Here is an 18,645-nt window from a genome sequence, read left to right as displayed (position 1 = left end):
GAAACTGAGCAGTCCTTGGCTAGTGTAAGCATTACCTGGCAACAACTAAAACATCGGTGCCTTATCAACTTTGTTCTCATCCTAAATCCAAAACACAGCACTGTACCAGCTACTAGGAAGGAAATTAACTCTATCCCTGCCAAAACCAGGACACCTGGAAACACTCAGCGTAACACTGCACAGGACAGCGTACAAATACCTCTTATTCTCAGTCCTACATGGTGTTATTCCAGACGGTTCAATGTGCCAAGAACAGAGTTAGAGACAACAGAAAATCAGGCACTGTCAGACCATCAGGTCTTTGAAAAGTTTGACGGTCACTGTACCCTTGGTTTAGCCCAGCCTATAGCCAGCCACCCATCGACCAGCAGTCCCTCAACGCTTTCGTGCTGCTCAGAAAGTGCTAGTGGGGTCCTTGACTACCAGATTAGCAGGAGAGGTGCCAAAGTCCACAGAAACGGGTGCAGCTCATGCCTCAGTACCCACCTTACTAAGGCTCCATGACTTCCCCATGTCACTGCACGCAGCTGTGGGTGGATTCAGCAGCTGCCCCGGGAGGTGGCTGGGGCCCTTCCTGCCTCCTGGAGACACTACATCATCTTGAGGAAGGGGAGACCACACTAGAGAACATGGCCAAAATGATTTCCAAAGGAAAACAAAAATCAAAACAAGCAAAAAATTAAAAACAAACACACAAAAAAAATCAATACAAATAAGCAAAAAAGGAAATGCATAGAAGTATTCCTTGTTTTACCAAAATTCAAGGCATTCCCTTCAAAAAAATCTAGTTTTCCTGCAAAGGCTAACTGACACTTTTTGATCAACTCTACCACGTGGAGAAGTTCATCTATAGAAACAGGAATTCAGGTAGTACAAGCTCCAAGATAAGACATTTGATGGAAGAGCTTTTCCTTTTCTGAATGATGTTTCTTTACTTATTTTCAGTTTTTCAAAAGCATGGGTAACTTGCCAACGGTTTCAAAACCTCAGATCCCTGAATCCCACTGGAACTGCTGTGGCTGCTGAAGTCTTACACCCACGGGGGCGGGAGGGAGGGAAATAAAGTTACCTTCTTGTAATCTCAGGTAGTCAGAGAGATTCAGAACAGCATGTACCTCTTTGCAGGGCCAGTTCTTCTTACACCATGTGCTTGACAGGTTAAGGAAGTCCAAGTAATAGCAGTACAAAAGAAAAAAAAAGTATCGAAGGTATGATAAAGATCAACAGGAAGATGTTCTCTAAGTGTCTGTAAAGTGCATTCACTACAGTTCTCCAGCCAGAAAATTGCACAAACAAAATGATGGGAGTACCAGTAAGATTAGCCATTCGCTCATCTTCCCAGCTTTGCTCCTACACTCAAACATGAAGTCCAAACCCATTGCCTGCATCATTTTGAAGGCGGGTTCCCAACGATTTTTGCCGCTCTCCAACTGCCCATCAGCCGTGTGAAGAAGGAAGCAACAGCACTATCTTTCTAACCAGCAGGTTGGAAACCTCCCAGCTCTGGGAGCCCGTTTCTATCCCCTCCTGCAGGCACTGTAGGGGGTGGTGGGGAGATGTCTCCTACTCGTGTGCATGTAATTCCTGTGCCTGTCAACTAGCCCTGACTCCAGATGAATCGCATCAAGACACGACTTCTGGCACACCCGGGTCTTCAGGCACATCTCAGCAGAAACAAGGAGAACTTCCAGCAAAATCTAAACAAAATACTTAATATTTTTGGTCAAAGCATTGTCCTGCAGTCACATTGGGCTGACGTTTTGCTATTAAAATGGGATTTTCACATGCAAGAACTTGCCACGGTCTCCTTTCAAGCTTATGTCAGCTTGAATTTTCTTTTTCCCCTCTATCAGCTTGGCCACTAAGCCTGAAGTAATCAAATCTCTTGGTGACCTTCCATTTGACAACACTCCTCTTCCATTGACAAGGAAACCAGAAATGCTGAGGGGGTAGGTATTTTGGAAACACTGCCCCAAGTGAATAGCTGGAAACACCAAGCAAAACGCTGCTGTGATTCTGATGTGTGATGCATAAAGCCCTTTGCTTTGGGAGTTTCAAAATAAAACACAGCGGCCTGTCTAACTCGTAACTGTTTATTGTAAATCTCTCAAGAGTTTACACATCATTAATGGCAAAGTAACACTGTTAAAACACCTGCTGGATGAAATACAGAATAAAGACAACTCTTTAATATTATATGGCATCATTTAAAAAACAAGAAACAGAACAAAAAAGAAACCTTTTTTTTTTTTTTTTCCCCAGTTCTACATCTTTCCTGAAAATATCTGGGCCTGAGTCTCAGTTATCTCAAGATCCCTGCCTTGCCCAGGGCATGGGGCTGTGCAGCTGGGAAACGGGCACTCCCTCTCCGAGGGGCAAGGCGGTGACCTTCTTTATAAATGAAAATCATGCCCTCTATCTTCAAAAGTGCTCCAGTGCTGACAGTACAAAGCCTCTCTCCTGCACTGGCTAACATCTAACACAAAGGGCTATATGTCCCATTAATGCCACATGCCTTTTTTTTAATTTTTTTTTTTTTAACAAGGCAACTGTTAAAATTCAGAAGCTACATAACTGTCTTTATATTTTGCTCAGAAACCAATGGATGTTGCATGCAGCTGAAATATTAGTAGAGACTTTGACTTAGATAAAGGTCAGTTTTCTAAGACCCGCTAGTCAAAGGCAGAAAAAGAAATTAAGAGGCCTCTTGTGCAAAAGGAGCTAAAATATGCATGCATTGATGGCCATGACTGATGAGAATATAACTTAGGTCTCCAAACACTGAAACCGAAGCTTTATTTGGCTTAAGACATGGTTGAGCTCTATACCTTTACAAATTACAATGTATATGCGACAACAAAGGAATCATCTCAACATAGCATCAGTTGGTATTTTGGCCTGTATAGAGACTAATTTTCAACACAAAAGCCTGCTCAGCAATTCAGTTTTTCATATTTAGCAAAGACAGCAGTGCACTGGGCTGGCTAACAGGGCTAACAAAAAGAAGAAAGCAGGTTTTCAAACTAACATCTAACTGAATTTAGGCCAATTTTTCCCCTTGGACATCCTGTTTTCCATTGGTGCTGTTACTGTCCTTTCCATTAGTCTGTAGTTGAAACAGCACATTGCTGCCCCATCCCCTCTGAGAGATGCATCTCAACAGCATATTTGATTAATAGTAGAAAAAACAAAATCTCCCCTAACTGCACTTGGAAAGGATAGTTAGTTCCTCCAACCTGCCAACGTTTACCATGACAAGCAAATTACAATGTATTTCAGACATGAACTACAGTGACTAAAATCAAATCTCTCTCCTGTTTAACTATAATATTAAATAATATATTACATTTTTACACTTAATAGTCTGAAGTTTGGACATAAGACAACTAATAAGGAAAAAAAGCTGGGGCCGAATCTGTTCCTGGGGAATTAATTCAGCCCAACTGATCTGAAAAAACTAATTTTACCCAGAGGAAAATAAATCCACCACAGTCACGGGGGTGCGTGCACACCCACCCACCCACGTGTACAACAACGCTAGCAGAGCGAAGCATTACTTTTCAAGCACTGCCATCTCCAGTCCTTTCCTTACGAGCCTGGATCATCTCCTTCGGAGCCTGCTTGCGATCAGTGACCAACCCCAACCAAAACATGAAGTCAATGAACCAGGTGGTGGGGTTGAACTTCAGGCCCAGCTCGCTGGCTGAGTAGTCAAATGGGAAGGTGTGGTGGTAGTTGTGGAAACCCTCACCTGAAAAACAGAGAGGGAGTTTAAAGACCACATGGCCAGCACGTTTATGACCTTAGGAACATGCTTGGGTGGGACATCCCAACACCTCTTTCCCAAGTCCTGAATCCAGTGCAGGTTATGCTCCACCCCTGGCTATGGGAGACCTCTGGGGCAGACCTGCAATGAACTCCATTTCAGTGCTTTGGGCTTTTCTCCACAGTAGGAAGGGGCACGTCCCACCCCTTATGCTCGGGGAAGAAAGCCGTAAGTGCTTCAAGAGGGGAGACACACAACCAAGTAAGAAGCAGAGTCACTTACTTCTGCTGCGCAGTCCCCAGCCAACTGCTGAGAAGAGAGGATTGCTACTGTGAACATGTCTCTGCCCAGAGACTACATGGCATTATTGCAATGTGGGTACCATCAGTTGAACAAGGGAGCCTTCCTCTAGGATGCGCAAGCTCCAGCCTCCTCCAAGCCCTGGCTCTGAGTGGTGTCCAGTTGCAGGTGCCCAAAGCCCCAACCAGGGTGAAACAGGATGGGATGTCACTCTGAGTTTGCAAAGCTCTACCCAGGGCTACAGCACTTACCAATGGCTCCCAGAGTGACAAACGTGTTCTGCCTGGGGTTGATGTACTTGTCGTAAGGGCGGTTGCCGTACATGTGAGCGGCGCTGTTGACCAGCCAGGTGACATTGAGGGAGATGGTGTACCGGAGGATGGAGGCAAGGAAGTAGGCGTTCCACAGACTCTCACCCCAGAGGTACCACGGCACAAAGGTAGGGATCACAAAGCACATCAGCACAACCGAACTCTTGTAATACCTGTGGGGAAAGAAAAGGACACCATTACCGTGGTGGGAATGACAGCTGGGGTGAAGTGGGGTTGGATCTCTGGAGACATGGCTCTGCCAGAAACCCCTGGCGTAACCTGGGCTGGTCCCATAACCAGGGTAGCAGGGAACATTTCAGACATCCACAATCACGACACAATTTTTCCAAGTGCAATTCAAAGTGTCAAGACAACCCGAAACCCCAAAGCAGCAGGTAACACTGGAGCTGAACAGCTGAGATCCAGTCCCAAAGCAAACCTCCCAAGTCGAGCACCTTTAAACCTGGGGAAGCGCAGAGTTGGCTGCACACCCTGTGCCTAGGCTCCAGCTCTGGGACTGGAAAAGCCCAGGGCTTGGCATGGCATTGGCGGAGCTGTATCAGAAACACGTTCACTGCCAGGAGCCGACAAAGACTTCCCCTGTGCTCAGATCAGAAGAGAACCTGCAGCACAGGGCAGGAGCTGCTCCTTTTATACCACTGTTGCTGCGTGAGCTCCAACAGTGGTAGCAGACCCAAAGCAGCTGCTGAGAGACCACAGGGATCCCGCCAAGGGTGAGGAGAAAGATGCATCTTGGCCTGGGAGCCAGGATTACTGCTGCTCTCCAAGCCCACTGACTGGCACAAGCCCTGCCACTCCTCCATATATTGGACAAAATCAGTGTGCAGTGCAAAACAGGGAGGGAGGAAGCCGAACAGTCTGAGAACAAACAGGAAAGATTTATAGTACAGCTAAAGCCACGTGCCCAGGCAAGGCAGGGAAGAGAGAGCGTAGGATGCAGCAAGCACAGAGGTGAAGAGCAGAGACCAAAGCGGGAGAAACAAAGAGAAATCATGCTGGGGGGAATTAATCCAAGGCAAGTGGAGAAAGGGAGCAGCTAAGCAAGAAGTAAGGAGGCAAAGCCAAAAGCGAGATAGGAAATAAATTACTCTAAATAGAGAATGGGCTAACGGTGCTCAGAAGTGGACAGCAGCAAGACAGTGCAGCTTGGGATCCACCCACAGTGTGTCCCCAGCTCAAGAGGAAACAAGGCCCCCGTCTTCCCCGTTGAGCCCTTCTACCTCCCTGGAGCCCAGATTTACTACAGCCCACAGTGCTCTCAGCATATCACCATCAAAGCAAGCTGCCACATGAAACTGGAGCAGTAGGCCGAGGTGACAGGATTTTGAAGGATGCAGAAAGAAAAGAAACGCAAAGTAAGACCCGTCTTATTTGTGCCCAAACCTGTCGGTTTAAAATAGACCCCTGCTTTTGTTGAGTTTTCCAGAAGGGATGAGGAAGAACAGAGTTTGGATTTATTAAACAGTTATTAAAACTTTCCATTTGCTTGAAGTTTTTCAGATAGGAAAACCTGTCAATTTGGTTTGACAAAAACAAACAATTTTCAATTAAAACCCACAGAGGATTGGAAAAATGTTAATATTAGCAGTATTTTTGGAAGGAAGAAAGTTTCCATGAACACGGTTCTCATCTATAACACGCCAGCTAGTTTTGATCATCTTGTGTATGAAATAAATTAACCTCTTGCCCTGCAAGTTCTTTGATATTTTTTGCTGTTGTGTGCCTCACATGCTGGACTCCAGAAGGAGATCTGCAGCTCTTCAGCAACACCAACCATGGTGAAAAGAGAGCGTCTCCTCAGCTCTCACACAGAACTCTATCTTCACTTACCTGAGCCAAGGCTCTCCAAAGGAAACAGCCCCCATTCTTCGCTCCACCAAAGATAACAGATAATTTCCCACTCATCTGACTGATTTCTGAACCAGGCTGTGGATAAGGTTTGCAAACCTCATCAATTCAAGGCCAGGATTTAAGTAGAGTTGGAGGAGAAAATATTTTCCAGCCCAGAAAACTCCTTCAAAGTTCAAAGCCTCTCCCATTCCGGGAAAATAAAATAAAATATGAAAAAAGCTATCAGGCACCAATTAAAACCATTCTGTGAGATGCAAGAAGCTCAGACTGAAGTCTTTGATGATGACATGAGATTTCACATCCGAATGAGCAACCGACTATGTTTTCTCTGTCTCCCTTTGACTGAAACATCCACCCTGGAATGAGAAGCCTCCTTACCTGGAGTTCAGGGGAACCAATGCCTTAATACATGCTTGGGGAACAGCGCTGCTTTCACCACATGAAAACTTTGGCATCAAGACACCTCACCTGTGAGCCTCTCTTTCACATCACATGCAGGATTATTGCTCTGTTATTCACAGAGGGCAAATTTTGCTATCAGTCATGCCTGGAGCAGTACTGTGATTTCAGCTGAAGTGATGTGGTTTTAAACCGATTGAGTGGTACCTCATCCACAGCTCACCAGCACCACTAAATTCAGCAAAGCTAACAATCTGGGCTTAAAATGAAACATGACAAAGAAGGGTTTATTATGATTCTTACTGATCTGATCTGCCAAGTTTTCCATGCTGTCAAAAAAACCCCAACCTTACAGAAGGGAGAAACCTGAATTTTTCTTCCAAGGTAAGGGAAGGTAAACTCCAAAGTCCTAAATTCAAATCCAGAGCAGAGCCATTTGCTAAGACATAACTTCCCTGCAGAAAACATACTTCTTCACTACACATCTGCAGCATAACCAAAGCAGTAGAGCCTGCTTCTCATGGGATGCTGTTGTCTTGGAAAAGGTAGTAACACAACCAAGAGGAGCTGCAGCAAATTGCAAGGGAGCCTTTGCAAACAGGCACTGCCAACAGAGGAACCAGTAACAGCAACAATATGTGGAGGGCAGTGAATTCCTCACTCCTGGAGCTCTTCCGATGCAGGGGTAATTCTGCTAGTACACAGATTTCTCTAATGCAAAAAGGAAACTGATTTCTGGACTCAACTGACTGCTCCCCTCACCCATAAAACGCTCAAATGAGCTTATGTGATTTGCTGAAGTACCTGGACCAAATGCTTGCAGGCAGAAACAGTCTTCTTGTGCCTAAAATATAGGTACTCACATAGAGGACAAAGCATGTTGCTCAATTCCCACCTCTCGCAGAGTGTGTAGCAAACTGAACTAGCTCTGTGCTAATTCTCAAGGGAGATAATCAATCCCGTGAAGAATGACAGTCTTGAGAGAGGAAGCGCTTGGTCTGCACTGGCCCACAGGTGCCAAAGATGAGTTTGCAGAGTGAAATGTGCACTTCTGCATTAACGCAGTTAGTGATTACAGCATTTACTCCAATGATAAAAGGAGAAGGCCAAGATCCCAGCAACTTCTGTTGTGGCTGTTTTCACAGCCAGCCTTGGCTTTTTGGAAAAGCAGAGGGACAAGGACAGGGCTCACTGCTTGTGTAGCAGAGCCTGCAAGGACAGTCAGCAAGTGTCAGCCACATGGCAATAGTGGAGGCCAGAGGGATGGCAGTCCTAACACCTCCAATCAAGGTGGCAGGGATATCTTGGGGGAGAAAAGGGAAAGGTAAAAATAATGAATGAGCCACAAGTAGACAATCGGGCGGAGTGACCTCTCCACCCTGCCTTGCACGAGGCCCAGCACTCCCACTTACTTTCTTTGGAACCTGACAACGGGGTCGTCCAGCAGGTCAGTGAAATCCAGTTTCCTCCCCTTCTCTATGACGTCCCGGTGCTTGCGCACGAACAGCCAGCCGATGTGGGAGAAGAAGAAGCCACGGCGGGCATTATGTGGGTCTGCATCCGTCTCTGAGTACTTGTGGTGCACACGGTGGTCTCTGCTCCACTCGTAGATGTCGTTCTGCACAAAAAGCATGGCGGGGTGAGAGAGGCCAGGCACTGCTCCAGCAGTACCACCTCCAGCTCACTCCCCACACAGTAACAGCAACAAGCCGCTCTCTGATGCTCCTCAAAAAAGATTATCAACTAAAGACATCCTGAGGGACCCCAGCTTTGCAGACATCCAGCCCATCACACTGCTCCTGTCAGTGCCCACACAGAATGGGACATGCTCTGGGAACCGGTGATACAGATTAGACACGTCCCAGGGCTGGAGATGGCTGGAAGCCAACAGTCTTTTGGGAGTTACCATCATCAGTCTGCCCTGGTCCTGTGTCCTCCCTGGGTGTTTGCTGTCCAAGTTACCATCAATCAGTCTGCCCTGGTCCTGTGTCCTTGGGTGTTCGCTGTCCAAGGATGGACACTGGGCTGGAGGGACCAGGTACATACATGTTTACATTGTTATTTTATGACCCTGCCATGGGGGAGCTTGCATGTTTATTTTCAGGGCACTACCGTGCAGAGGCACTCAGTTCTGGCATCCTTTTTCTAAGCTGGTTGTGGCTCGTTACCACTGACACCCTCCAAGCACAAACGCAGTGCTGAAAATAGGACAGAGCTTGTGGAACACTACACATGCCTTTTCCTGACCTGAACAGGAGCTGAACTTGCTCAGCCTTTTGGAGGGATGCTTCTTCCACAGTAAAACCGCACCTCCATTTAAATTACTGCTCTGTCTGCAGGGATGTGTACAGGAGCACAGCCTTCCAGTACTTAGAGGGGGCCTGCAGGAAAGATGGGGAGGGGCTCTTTGTCAGGGAGTGTAGTGATAGGATGAGGGGTAGTGGTTTTAAACTGAAAGAGGGTAGATGTAGATTAGGTATGAGGAAGAAATTCCTTACTGTGAGGGTGGTGAGGCACTGGAACAGGTTGCCTGGAGAAGTTGTGGATGCCCCTTCCCCGGAAGTGTTCAAGGCCAGGTTGGATGGGGCTTTGAGCAACCTGATCTAGTGGAAGGTGTCCCCGCCCATAGCAGGGGGGTTAGAACTAGATTATGTTTAAGGTCCCTTCCAACCCAAACCATTCTATGATTCTGTGATTAAGATATCAAAGGAGATGTGCCTATTTTATGGGAAATCAAGTCTTGCATTTCCAGCCAGGCTGGAATAAAAGTCTCAGACCCATATCATCAGCTCAGCATTGGATCCAGATCAGATACAAAACAAGTTCAGTCCTATCTCTGCTCAAGCTGTCAGCAGATATGGGTCACTGAAATACATTATAGCTGTAAACGGGATTATGTGGACTGCAGGGAGGAAAGGATGGAACGCAATTTCAGACTTGGATCTGTGAAGTGAGATTTTGAGTTTACTCAGCTGAAGCGATTTCAGCCTCCCAGTTTGCTCTGCAGGATGCACTGGCTATTGGACTAAACTGGTGGTTTTTGCAGTGGTGCCGAGCTATTAGCACAGGGCATTGTAAGCATGTACAACACTTGCAAAACTCAGGCCACACACTCATCTATGAATTGAATTGCCCAACACCAGCACCAAAACATGGAAATGTTAGTTAATGCTCAGATCCACAACAGTGTGAACTTTAATCAGAGAATGCTTAGCTGAGTGTGCTTTCCTCTGCTATTTCCATCTTTGCACAGCCAGGGAGGTACCCAAGCAATAATACCCAAAGGAAGGGTGAGCTTGGGTTACTTTTAGGAACAGCAGTAACACCACCAACCACCAACCGCAGCAGCTTTGCTCCCAGCAGAACTGAGCATTTGTGGTGTCTGTGGAGTAACCGCAGTGCATCAGCCATCATGGCGCTGAATATACAGCAGGACACAGTAAGCCCAGGCTAATGACAACTGTATATATCTACATTTTGTGAGACAAAAGCCCTATGCTGAAAGCATTGCAGAAATCATTGCTCTTTCTCTCAGCTGCCAACATCTGAGAGAAAGCACTGAGGCCACCCATGCTGGTGAGGGGACTCCAGGAACAACTGCAAAGAGCAGCTAAAGAATCCAGCTCAAATGCCTCTGTGTCCAATTTCAGCCTTGCAAAGATGCTCTCTGTCTGCAGGAGCCCACAAGGGACAAGTGAAGAACAAAAGCCCCAGAAAGATCTCAGCTCCATTGCACTCAGTTGTGCTCAGCCCTGTACTGTTGTCACACCGTGGCCGCAGTGATGCTGGGAGTGGGCTGGGGATGAGGGGAACATTTTTCTGCAGCACTGACTCATCTAAGCCATTGAGAGGAGGCAGTAAAGATCAGCCCCTTACCAGCACTCCAGTATGTCGCACCTTAACTATCCAATTGCACAAGAGAACAAAGTAAACTGAATGAAGCAAAGGAAGTCACCAAACTCCTCAGTGAGAACAAGGGGAGATCTTTACCTTGCTGCCGTCTTATTTTTTTCCTGCAGAGAAATCAAAGGGAATGAAAGCCTCTACACTGCTTCAAGTGGTTTCAGCAGGAATATCCAGAAGACTGCAAAATGCCAAGATTAAGTCATTTAAAAATAAAACAGGGTTATGCAAGAAGCACACCTAGGAAAGGTCCTCTTTCTTAACCAGAAATAATTTTTCAAGTGAGACTTTTGATCAGTTTGTCACAAGAGCTGTCACTTGATAGAATTATTTGTGGGACAGCAGATAACCAGGTCAAAGCAATGATACTGTGAGAAATTAACTTGGCTTTTCATACCACAGCAAACACCTGCAGGGCTGGCAAAAAACATGATTCCCCAGATGAAAGGGTTAGGAAGCTGTGAAACAACTGAATTGCATCTAATTAGAAACCACAAAGGCTAAGAGGAAATAAAGGCCAGAGGCCAGAACTGTTGGCAATAAATACAGAACTGGAGCATAGCATGTGTAAATATGCTCCGAGCGTATTAATAGCAACCATTTTCCAGGAACACATCACTCTTGATCAAGTTTCAGGTAAACACAGGAGTGAAATCCCTTCCAAAGCAGAGAGCGACAGCATCATGCTGTGACAGTGATGCAGACATGAGGTTTCATTAGCAGGTCCCTTAATAAACCCACGGACCGAAACATGACAACAAATTGGGCTATGTAACAAGCTCAGTGTGGTGACATGAATTTCCATACAACCACTGTTGCTGTGTGCAAATGCTCACAGCACAACCTCAGCTGAACACAGCTTGTTTCACAGAGATGGCCAGGAGCAACAGTACAACACAGTTAGCAGAGGAGACACCAGCATGTCCCAAGTGAGATGCTGAAACTTAAACACCAGGAGATCAAGTAGACGTAGGCCAGGTATTACCTATTTCTCAAACAGTCATGCGACAGCAAGAAGCACAGTCTTTCAAAATTGTGAGAGCTTCACTCTAGATGGAGAGAAGAAACACAGCTCAGCATGCTCCAATCACAAAAAATGCACTGGGCAACAGGGCAAAAATGGCTGCATCTGATGGTATTTCAGAGGAAGTACAGTATGTCACTGCCCATGCAGCATCAAGTTAAAATTCTGCTAAAGAATTTCCCCTGCTCTTCAAGAAGTCTGAATATTTCCTCAATAGTCAGCATCCAGGGATGCTGTAGGTATCTCCAATGCTACCTCTTCCTCCCAAAGCCAACATGAGGGAGATGGACCTGAAAACTCATTCACTGTCTGCTTGTGGTGGTGAAAACAGCCTTCAGCAGGCAATGGATGTCATGGTAATTAGGAGCAGGCTTCAGACTACTTAAAACTTAAGAGTCAGTGATTTGGCCTTTCATTTTCTTTCCAATACGAAGGGCACAAAGGTGGCTCGAAGCTACTTTGAAGTACTTCCCTGCCTCAGAATCACACCATGTCCTCAGCCAAAAGCAGTGATGAGGCCAATGCAGCTGCGAGCAAAATCCATAGCAACGGGGGAGCAGAATGCAATGAAATCCCAACATGCAGGCTCACTGCAACCAGCTCAACACATTCATTTAAATTACTTATGAAAGATAAGATCAGCTGTAAAACAGGACGACAGTACCAGGGGGTTCTCAAAACTCAAAACAGTTGTTTTAACACGCTGAGCAAAGGGCTTGTAGAGCTCTGCAAGGAACTAAGCAGCACAAAGCAGCTGGAATATGGCTCAGAATAAAGGAAGGTTATAGTCAAAATGGACACATTCCCATATTCAAGCAAAAGCATTGTGCTCTTTGTAATGTCTAGAGGGACTAACAAGATTAATTCTTTCCACCTTAAAAAAAAAAAGATCAAAGATGATAAATGAACAGTACAGAAGTGGATAAAGGGACTCTTTTAATCCTCTGTCAAGGTACATGAACAAGTAGTCAACCAAACAGACTGAAGGGAAAAAGCTGAAAACTCAAGGCACAACACACACGTGGTACTCTGTGCCACAAGGGGTTATGGCAGCCGAGCTCGATAAGTTTAATGTTAGTACAGGTTCATATCTCTATTTTGAACAGCCAAAGGAGTAACTAAATTCACACCAAGATGATCCTGGTTCTGGGCTAACTCCTACCACCAGCTGGGTGTTACACAAACATTTTTGAGGTCTAAGATTGCCTATCAGTAAGTACAGAGCTAGTAACACGCTTCTTTGCAAATGTATTTGAATTTTACTGGTGAAAAATGTTGCATAAAACAGAGCTAAATTAAGATTATGAAAGGATGCCTGCTCTCCTTTCTGGGCACGTCAAGATCTCCAACTGCCTGGATGGACAAAGAGACTTGATTACGCAGACATATTTGCATCAGGTTGGCCCTTACAAAAGTTTCAACATCGTCCTGTGAAGTGTGGGACCTGACCTGTGCCACAAATAGGCTTCTGGGATGCTGTGCTGAGCCCCTGATCTGCGCACATTCAACTTGGTCTTTAAGTAATTATTGCTCCTGGACTGTCTAATGCATACTGTTACATATGGGTGGTGAGAGGGGCTCTGCATCCCCTGAGCCAGCAGAGTGCGTTATCAGCAAATGTCTTTCTGCCAATATTTTTTTTTTGCTTTTGCTGTCTCTAAGCTGAGAGGATCCCTGCACAGGAGAGAAAGCTGCCTGGAGGCCAAGAGTCTGGACAGGCAACCACAACCCCACCTGGAAAGCCATGGAGTTAGCTGCAGCCAAAAAGATCCGCAAAGGCAGCTTGGCTTTGTAGGAACGGTGGCTCCACAGGCGATGCGCACCAGCCGTCACACCCAGGGCCGTCATCAGGAAACAGAAATATGCTGAAAGACAAAAAAAAACAAGACACAGGATGTGCCAGGGGCCAACTGCCATTATTTTTGCTTTCTTTGATATAAAGATGCTCCTTGCCCCTGCCTGCTGACGCCTGCAGGGTCACTCACAAGATGAGGCTGGGCAGACAGGAGGTGAGGTTCTCAGCCCACCTCTGCCCCACAGCCCCAGGGACATGTCGTTCCATTTCCCACCCCTCCCCATTTAGCCAGTGCGTTGTTCAGGAGAGTTTGGCAGCACTGAAGCATCATGCTGTGACATGTTTACGCAGTGTGCCTTCACCAAGTACAGTGGAGTGAGAGTTCATCACTCGTGTCAGAAGAGTAGCAACAACTCTAACAGGACACTGCCAGCCTGCTCCAGACAGGCCTTTGCTCGAGTCCGATCTGTCAGCCAGTGTAAGAGCATCATGTCCCACCCCTAAAGATAAGAGCTGTGTCAATAAAAACTTCTCTTACCATCAGGAGCTCATGACTTGGTAATAAAAATGTGCCAGGAAGCAGAGCATTCACCATCTCCCTCAGTTTCAGGAACTGTTCCTTCCCTTAATTAAAAAATTGGCCAAGTAAACTTGTTTTGAGCATTTTTTCAGATGGCCAACACAGCACAGGAGCAGGTCTGTTCCTTACTTACCACATTGGCTCCAGGCTAGACACATAGCCCAAGCACACGCATCCCCGCAGTGTACCTCCCATGCTTAAAATAATACCCCCACTGACCACCATCATAGCATTGGTTCTCCTTTCAGCAGGGGGTACACTCACGCATGCTCCGGATGGTTAACCTCATGTTTCCAGGGGCAGGGGGAATGGCTGGCTGGGGCAGCAGAACGAGACAGTGGACCTGGGCCCGCCTGCTTGAACCATGCATCTGTGCACTGATTGCTTCTCCTTTGATGTGCTCGCTGTTTTTTTTCTCTAGTGTCTTTGAATTCCTGTGTGATGGATGATCCATAGCCTGAGTAGTTTTGACTTGCAACAAAAGAGGAGACTATCGGAAAGGGTTGGAAGAACAGTGCATTAGAGATGCTTCTCCTTTTGGAGAGAGACTGGAGAGAAAATGGGTACAGCTAGGAGGAAAGTATTATGTAACTTCCAAATAACCTTGCACGGTCTGAAGCAATGTGCTGTTTAGTCAGGGCTCCCTGCCACCCTACACACATTGGCATGTTTTGGTTAAAACAGCCTATTTCAAATACCTAAATAGAGTTACTGGAACAAAAAGGGAAAACCTTATCCCCCAAAAGGAGGTTTTCTACTTGTGTCTGCACAACAGTGAGAACAACAGTTCCCTGCACAGCAGGGAACCCTGTTAGACATGCAGTGGCTAGAAAGGAATTCACAATCAGCTTTTCCCAGTATGTAATGTAAAACATCTATCTTTACAAAAAGAAACCAAAAATATGTGTATGTAGGTGGGTGTCTACTGTGTCCCTCTATCAACTCCCAACTCACAGTGCTTGAAATTACAGCATCTAAGAGAAAATATAATAGAAAGGTATTTGGTAAAATAACAGCAACCATATTTCACATTGATTGTCACCCCTGCAGACTGAGGGAGTAAATGGACCTTATCCACTCCACTGGTGAATCCATCAAAAACAGATTTACCCAAACTGTTTCACATTATGTACATGGCCCAAATTCCTGTCATCTCCTGCACAGCAAACCAAAGCCTTTCAACAAAATGCAACAGACAAATGGAGTCAGAATGGTCCTAGTAAAGATGACACATCTCTCAAACCCGCTTTGGACACCATCACCAAAGAGGCAATTTTCCTTTTCAGCTGGCTGCAGCGTTCAAGCTACTCCCAGAAAAGGCTCATCTGTGCAGTTAAGTCCAGTCCACTGAAGTCTATTGACAAATTCAGACTTCTGCCTGCTTCTTGAACGGAGGTATAGAAGTGAACTGAAAATCAGGCATTCTCTCTGCACATTATTTACAGATTTTGTTGAATTTACAGATTACTCTCAGATCAGTAAAAATGCCGACACCACAACAACTCACACTCCAGTCTCCGCTGAAGTCTTGCAGTTCTTGCACATGCCTTGTCAGTGCAAGGACTCGGACTTCTATGAAATTAGGGAAAACCTATCCTGTCATTTTCTATACATGACGTTGAGCTGTGCAGAAACATCACTAAATAAGGCCTTCCAAATTGCTCAAATGACTGTAATTGTGGGAACAGATCTGTGACACACAGAATACTGACATTATCCAGCTAACATAAAAATATTAAGGTTATAGTCCTGAATCATTACAAGAACATATTGTCTGTGGGCTTTATGACTGGTTAACCTCCCGTCTTTAGCAGTGTTTTTGCTTCCTTAAAGCACAAAGAGGGGCTTTTCTCCCACTTCAAAGCAACAGATCATTTCGTTGACCAAGTGCTTCTCAAGGCACATCCATCTTAATCATGATCGATTGCTTAAAACCAGAATTAAAGATAAGTGGGTAGAACAAGACATATGCAACATTAAGGTTGATTTTGCTTTCCTTCTCTGTCCAGTGCAAGAAAGAGGCTGAGTGGTAGGTAACATACAGATCACATGAAATAGCTGCACTGAATACAAGGGATTTATGCCACTTGATGATTCAGCTCTTACAGAGCTCAGTTTAACAGAGACCCTTTCATTCAGCCCACTCCATACCACCAGCACTGCAGCAGAATGGACAACAGTATTTTGGGAGTCTGGGGGCTGCCCTAGGGTCTACATGCCACCCTGTGTCCATACCTTTGAACAGCACCTCCCAGCATCATTCCCAATTCACACTTCCCAGGAAGCCCTGGGCTACAAATGGGGAGAGGATTTATCTGAAACATTTCTACAGGGGTCCTGTTGCTGCATAGGCGGCCTCACAGGCAGCATGTCTCCAGCCATCAACCATGAGCAGGCAAGCTCAGCTGTGCTTCTGGACAGGGACTGACTGGTGGTCTGCCCCAGCAAAAGCAGGGGGACGCCTGTTTCACAGGGGGCAGCCAGCATGCCGGGTTCTCCCAATGGCCATGGTTGGGAACAAGCCGGATCTCACCTGTGTGGCTCGGCAAGTGGAGAGGCAGAAAGGCCAACCGAGAACAAGCGCCAGACTGAGGAAATACCCTCGGAGCCTCCCAGAAACATGCTGCCCTGATCAAATGGGGCTTTCCCAGGGCTTCCCTGGGCCACAACCACAAGCTCCATCCTCCTGCCCTCTCCAGCCCTCCAGGGACTTGCCAGCCCCAGCCACTACTGCAGTGATCAAGCTGAAATGGCTGGGGCTTATACCCATGCAACATGCCTATTTTTTGGCTTTGCAGAGGAGGAATCGTAAGAGCAGGAATTTTCTAATATAAATCCTGAGGGCTGAAACATCCCCAGAGAAAAACAAACAAACAAAAAAAATTACTCAGGAGTTTGGTGACCAGAGCAGAAACAAATCCTGTCAGACAAATGCACTGTACAGTGATATCAGATTTCTGTGGTTCTTACAGGAATTAGGGTGCCTGAAAATAATACTCAGCCACTAATTCCCAATGTATAAATAGCCAAGGTGACAAATATTTGCCATGTAAAGATAGGTCTCAAGCTTTCCTTTGCAGAATAAATTATGAACTCAAACCAAAAATCAGACTATAAACCATTTGATTTTACATTAATTATGCACAGCTACAGTAAGTACATGAGAAGAGAGCCACTACTTACCTACCTGGCTCATTTTTGGGGGGTGGGGAGCGTGTGTGTGGGGTGAACATCCCCATGAAACACAAAAGGATTACACTGTGGAGCAAAGCAGCTCAGTTAATAGCAACTTCCCCTTATACTGAAAACTCCCTCTTAGATCTGTAACTAAACAGGTCTCCCAAGTAACGAAGAGTAAAAAACAGTTATTGCAGAAAAAGGCAAAAAAAAAGAAAAACACAAGAAAAGTACCAATAAACAACCTGGAATCCAAACAGTTAATGATACAGTTCTTTTTAATTTAGTGAGGTACTTAATGTACAAAGAGGAAGCTGCTAAAATAGCCAGATTATTCTTTGGCACGTTTCAGTGAGCTAACTCTGCAACCGGGCTGACTTACCAAAGCAAAATCACACTCACAAGGAAACTGCAGCACTTCAGACCTAACCTATAGACTGAAGACTGAGCTGTGCTATCCGTATATATTGGCTTCACACATGATCACAGGCCACCACAAGTACTGGAGACACGGAATTCAGGGCACAGATAACCACCTTGTTGAGGAGGAATAATATACTGCTTTTCCTCCTCTCAACCAGTGCTGCAGGGCTGGCAGGAGCACAGCTTGGGACAGGGCTGTGTTGGAGCGTGGCGGCATCCATTGATTATGGATGTGAAGGAAGAACAGCAAGCTGGCAGCATCCCCACCTCCCCAAGATGCCCAGCTATGAGGCCAAGAGGCATTTCCATGGGGCTGTCCTCACGGGGAGACCAAGCCGGCCCCAGCACTGTCTGCACAGAGAGGGCTGCTTGTGAAACAAGAGGTGCTTGAGGGATAAGAAAGACAGAGCTAGAAAATGGCTTGGTGAGGAACTTGCTAGCCACAAGCCTGGGGATGGAGCACACAGGCAGGCAGGGCCAGCGTCTAAGAGAGCAAGGGCATGGGAGTTCCACCAACAGTACAGCAGCCTGAGCAGGAGCTCTGAAGCCACTTGACAAAAGGCTGTGTCATGCTAATACCAAAATAAAAGAAAGGAAAAAAAAAGAAAAAAAGAAGATAGTGGAATGAGGACTTCAAGAGGAAAAAAATGAAAAAGCAAAAGCTAACACAGCAGAAAAAGCTGTCTGGAGAGACCTGGGATGAGAGAGGAAACAGAGCAGCCAATGAACAGATCTGAAAGACAGTGGGTTTAAGGCTGGTATTTCTGGTGTTGTGAAAAGCAAGTTAGAGCTGTGCAGCTCACAGTTTCATACTAAAGCCAGAGGGAGAGGAGGAAGATCCTTTCAAGCCATTTTCTGATCATTTATTCATTATTATTTTTGCCTCGCTCATGGATTGAAGGCAGCGTGGAGCATCTGCTTCACTGGGCCGCTGGCAGGGAGCCGTCTGCCTGGCATGGAGCTGAAGTATGACACTGGGCTGGGAACACATCCCAGCGCTGACTCCACGGCTCTGTGGTCCGCCTTATGCCTGCAGTAGGGTCCTCCTGCCACACGCGGACCCAAAAGCAGCTCCTTCTCAGCATCAGCTCCCAA

At 46.1% G+C, this 18,645-nt stretch overlaps 1 protein-coding gene across 1 annotated transcript; it reads right to left on the bottom strand.

Moving 5' to 3' along the window:
• Nucleotides 1-2,078: 2,078 nt before the first annotated feature.
• SCD5 (stearoyl-CoA desaturase 5) lies at nucleotides 2,079-14,239 on the bottom strand. The gene is made up of 5 exons (XM_009283686.1): nucleotides 14,215-14,239; nucleotides 13,310-13,440; nucleotides 8,061-8,266; nucleotides 4,318-4,550; nucleotides 2,079-3,751 (listed from the first exon to the last, which is right to left on the bottom strand). Exons 1-5 carry the CDS (start codon nucleotides 14,237-14,239, stop codon nucleotides 3,561-3,563), a joined length of 786 nt encoding a protein of 261 aa, XP_009281961.1. The 3' UTR covers nucleotides 2,079-3,560.
• Nucleotides 14,240-18,645: the final 4,406 nt, after the last annotated feature.

This window comes from Aptenodytes forsteri, unplaced genomic scaffold (genome assembly GCF_000699145.1).
Source record: "Aptenodytes forsteri isolate BGI_AS27 unplaced genomic scaffold, ASM69914v1 Scaffold342, whole genome shotgun sequence".
Taxonomy (NCBI): domain Eukaryota; kingdom Metazoa; phylum Chordata; class Aves; order Sphenisciformes; family Spheniscidae; genus Aptenodytes; species Aptenodytes forsteri.
The sequence above is the reverse complement of the archived record's forward strand: the minus strand, read 5'-3'. Positions and strand labels throughout refer to the sequence as shown.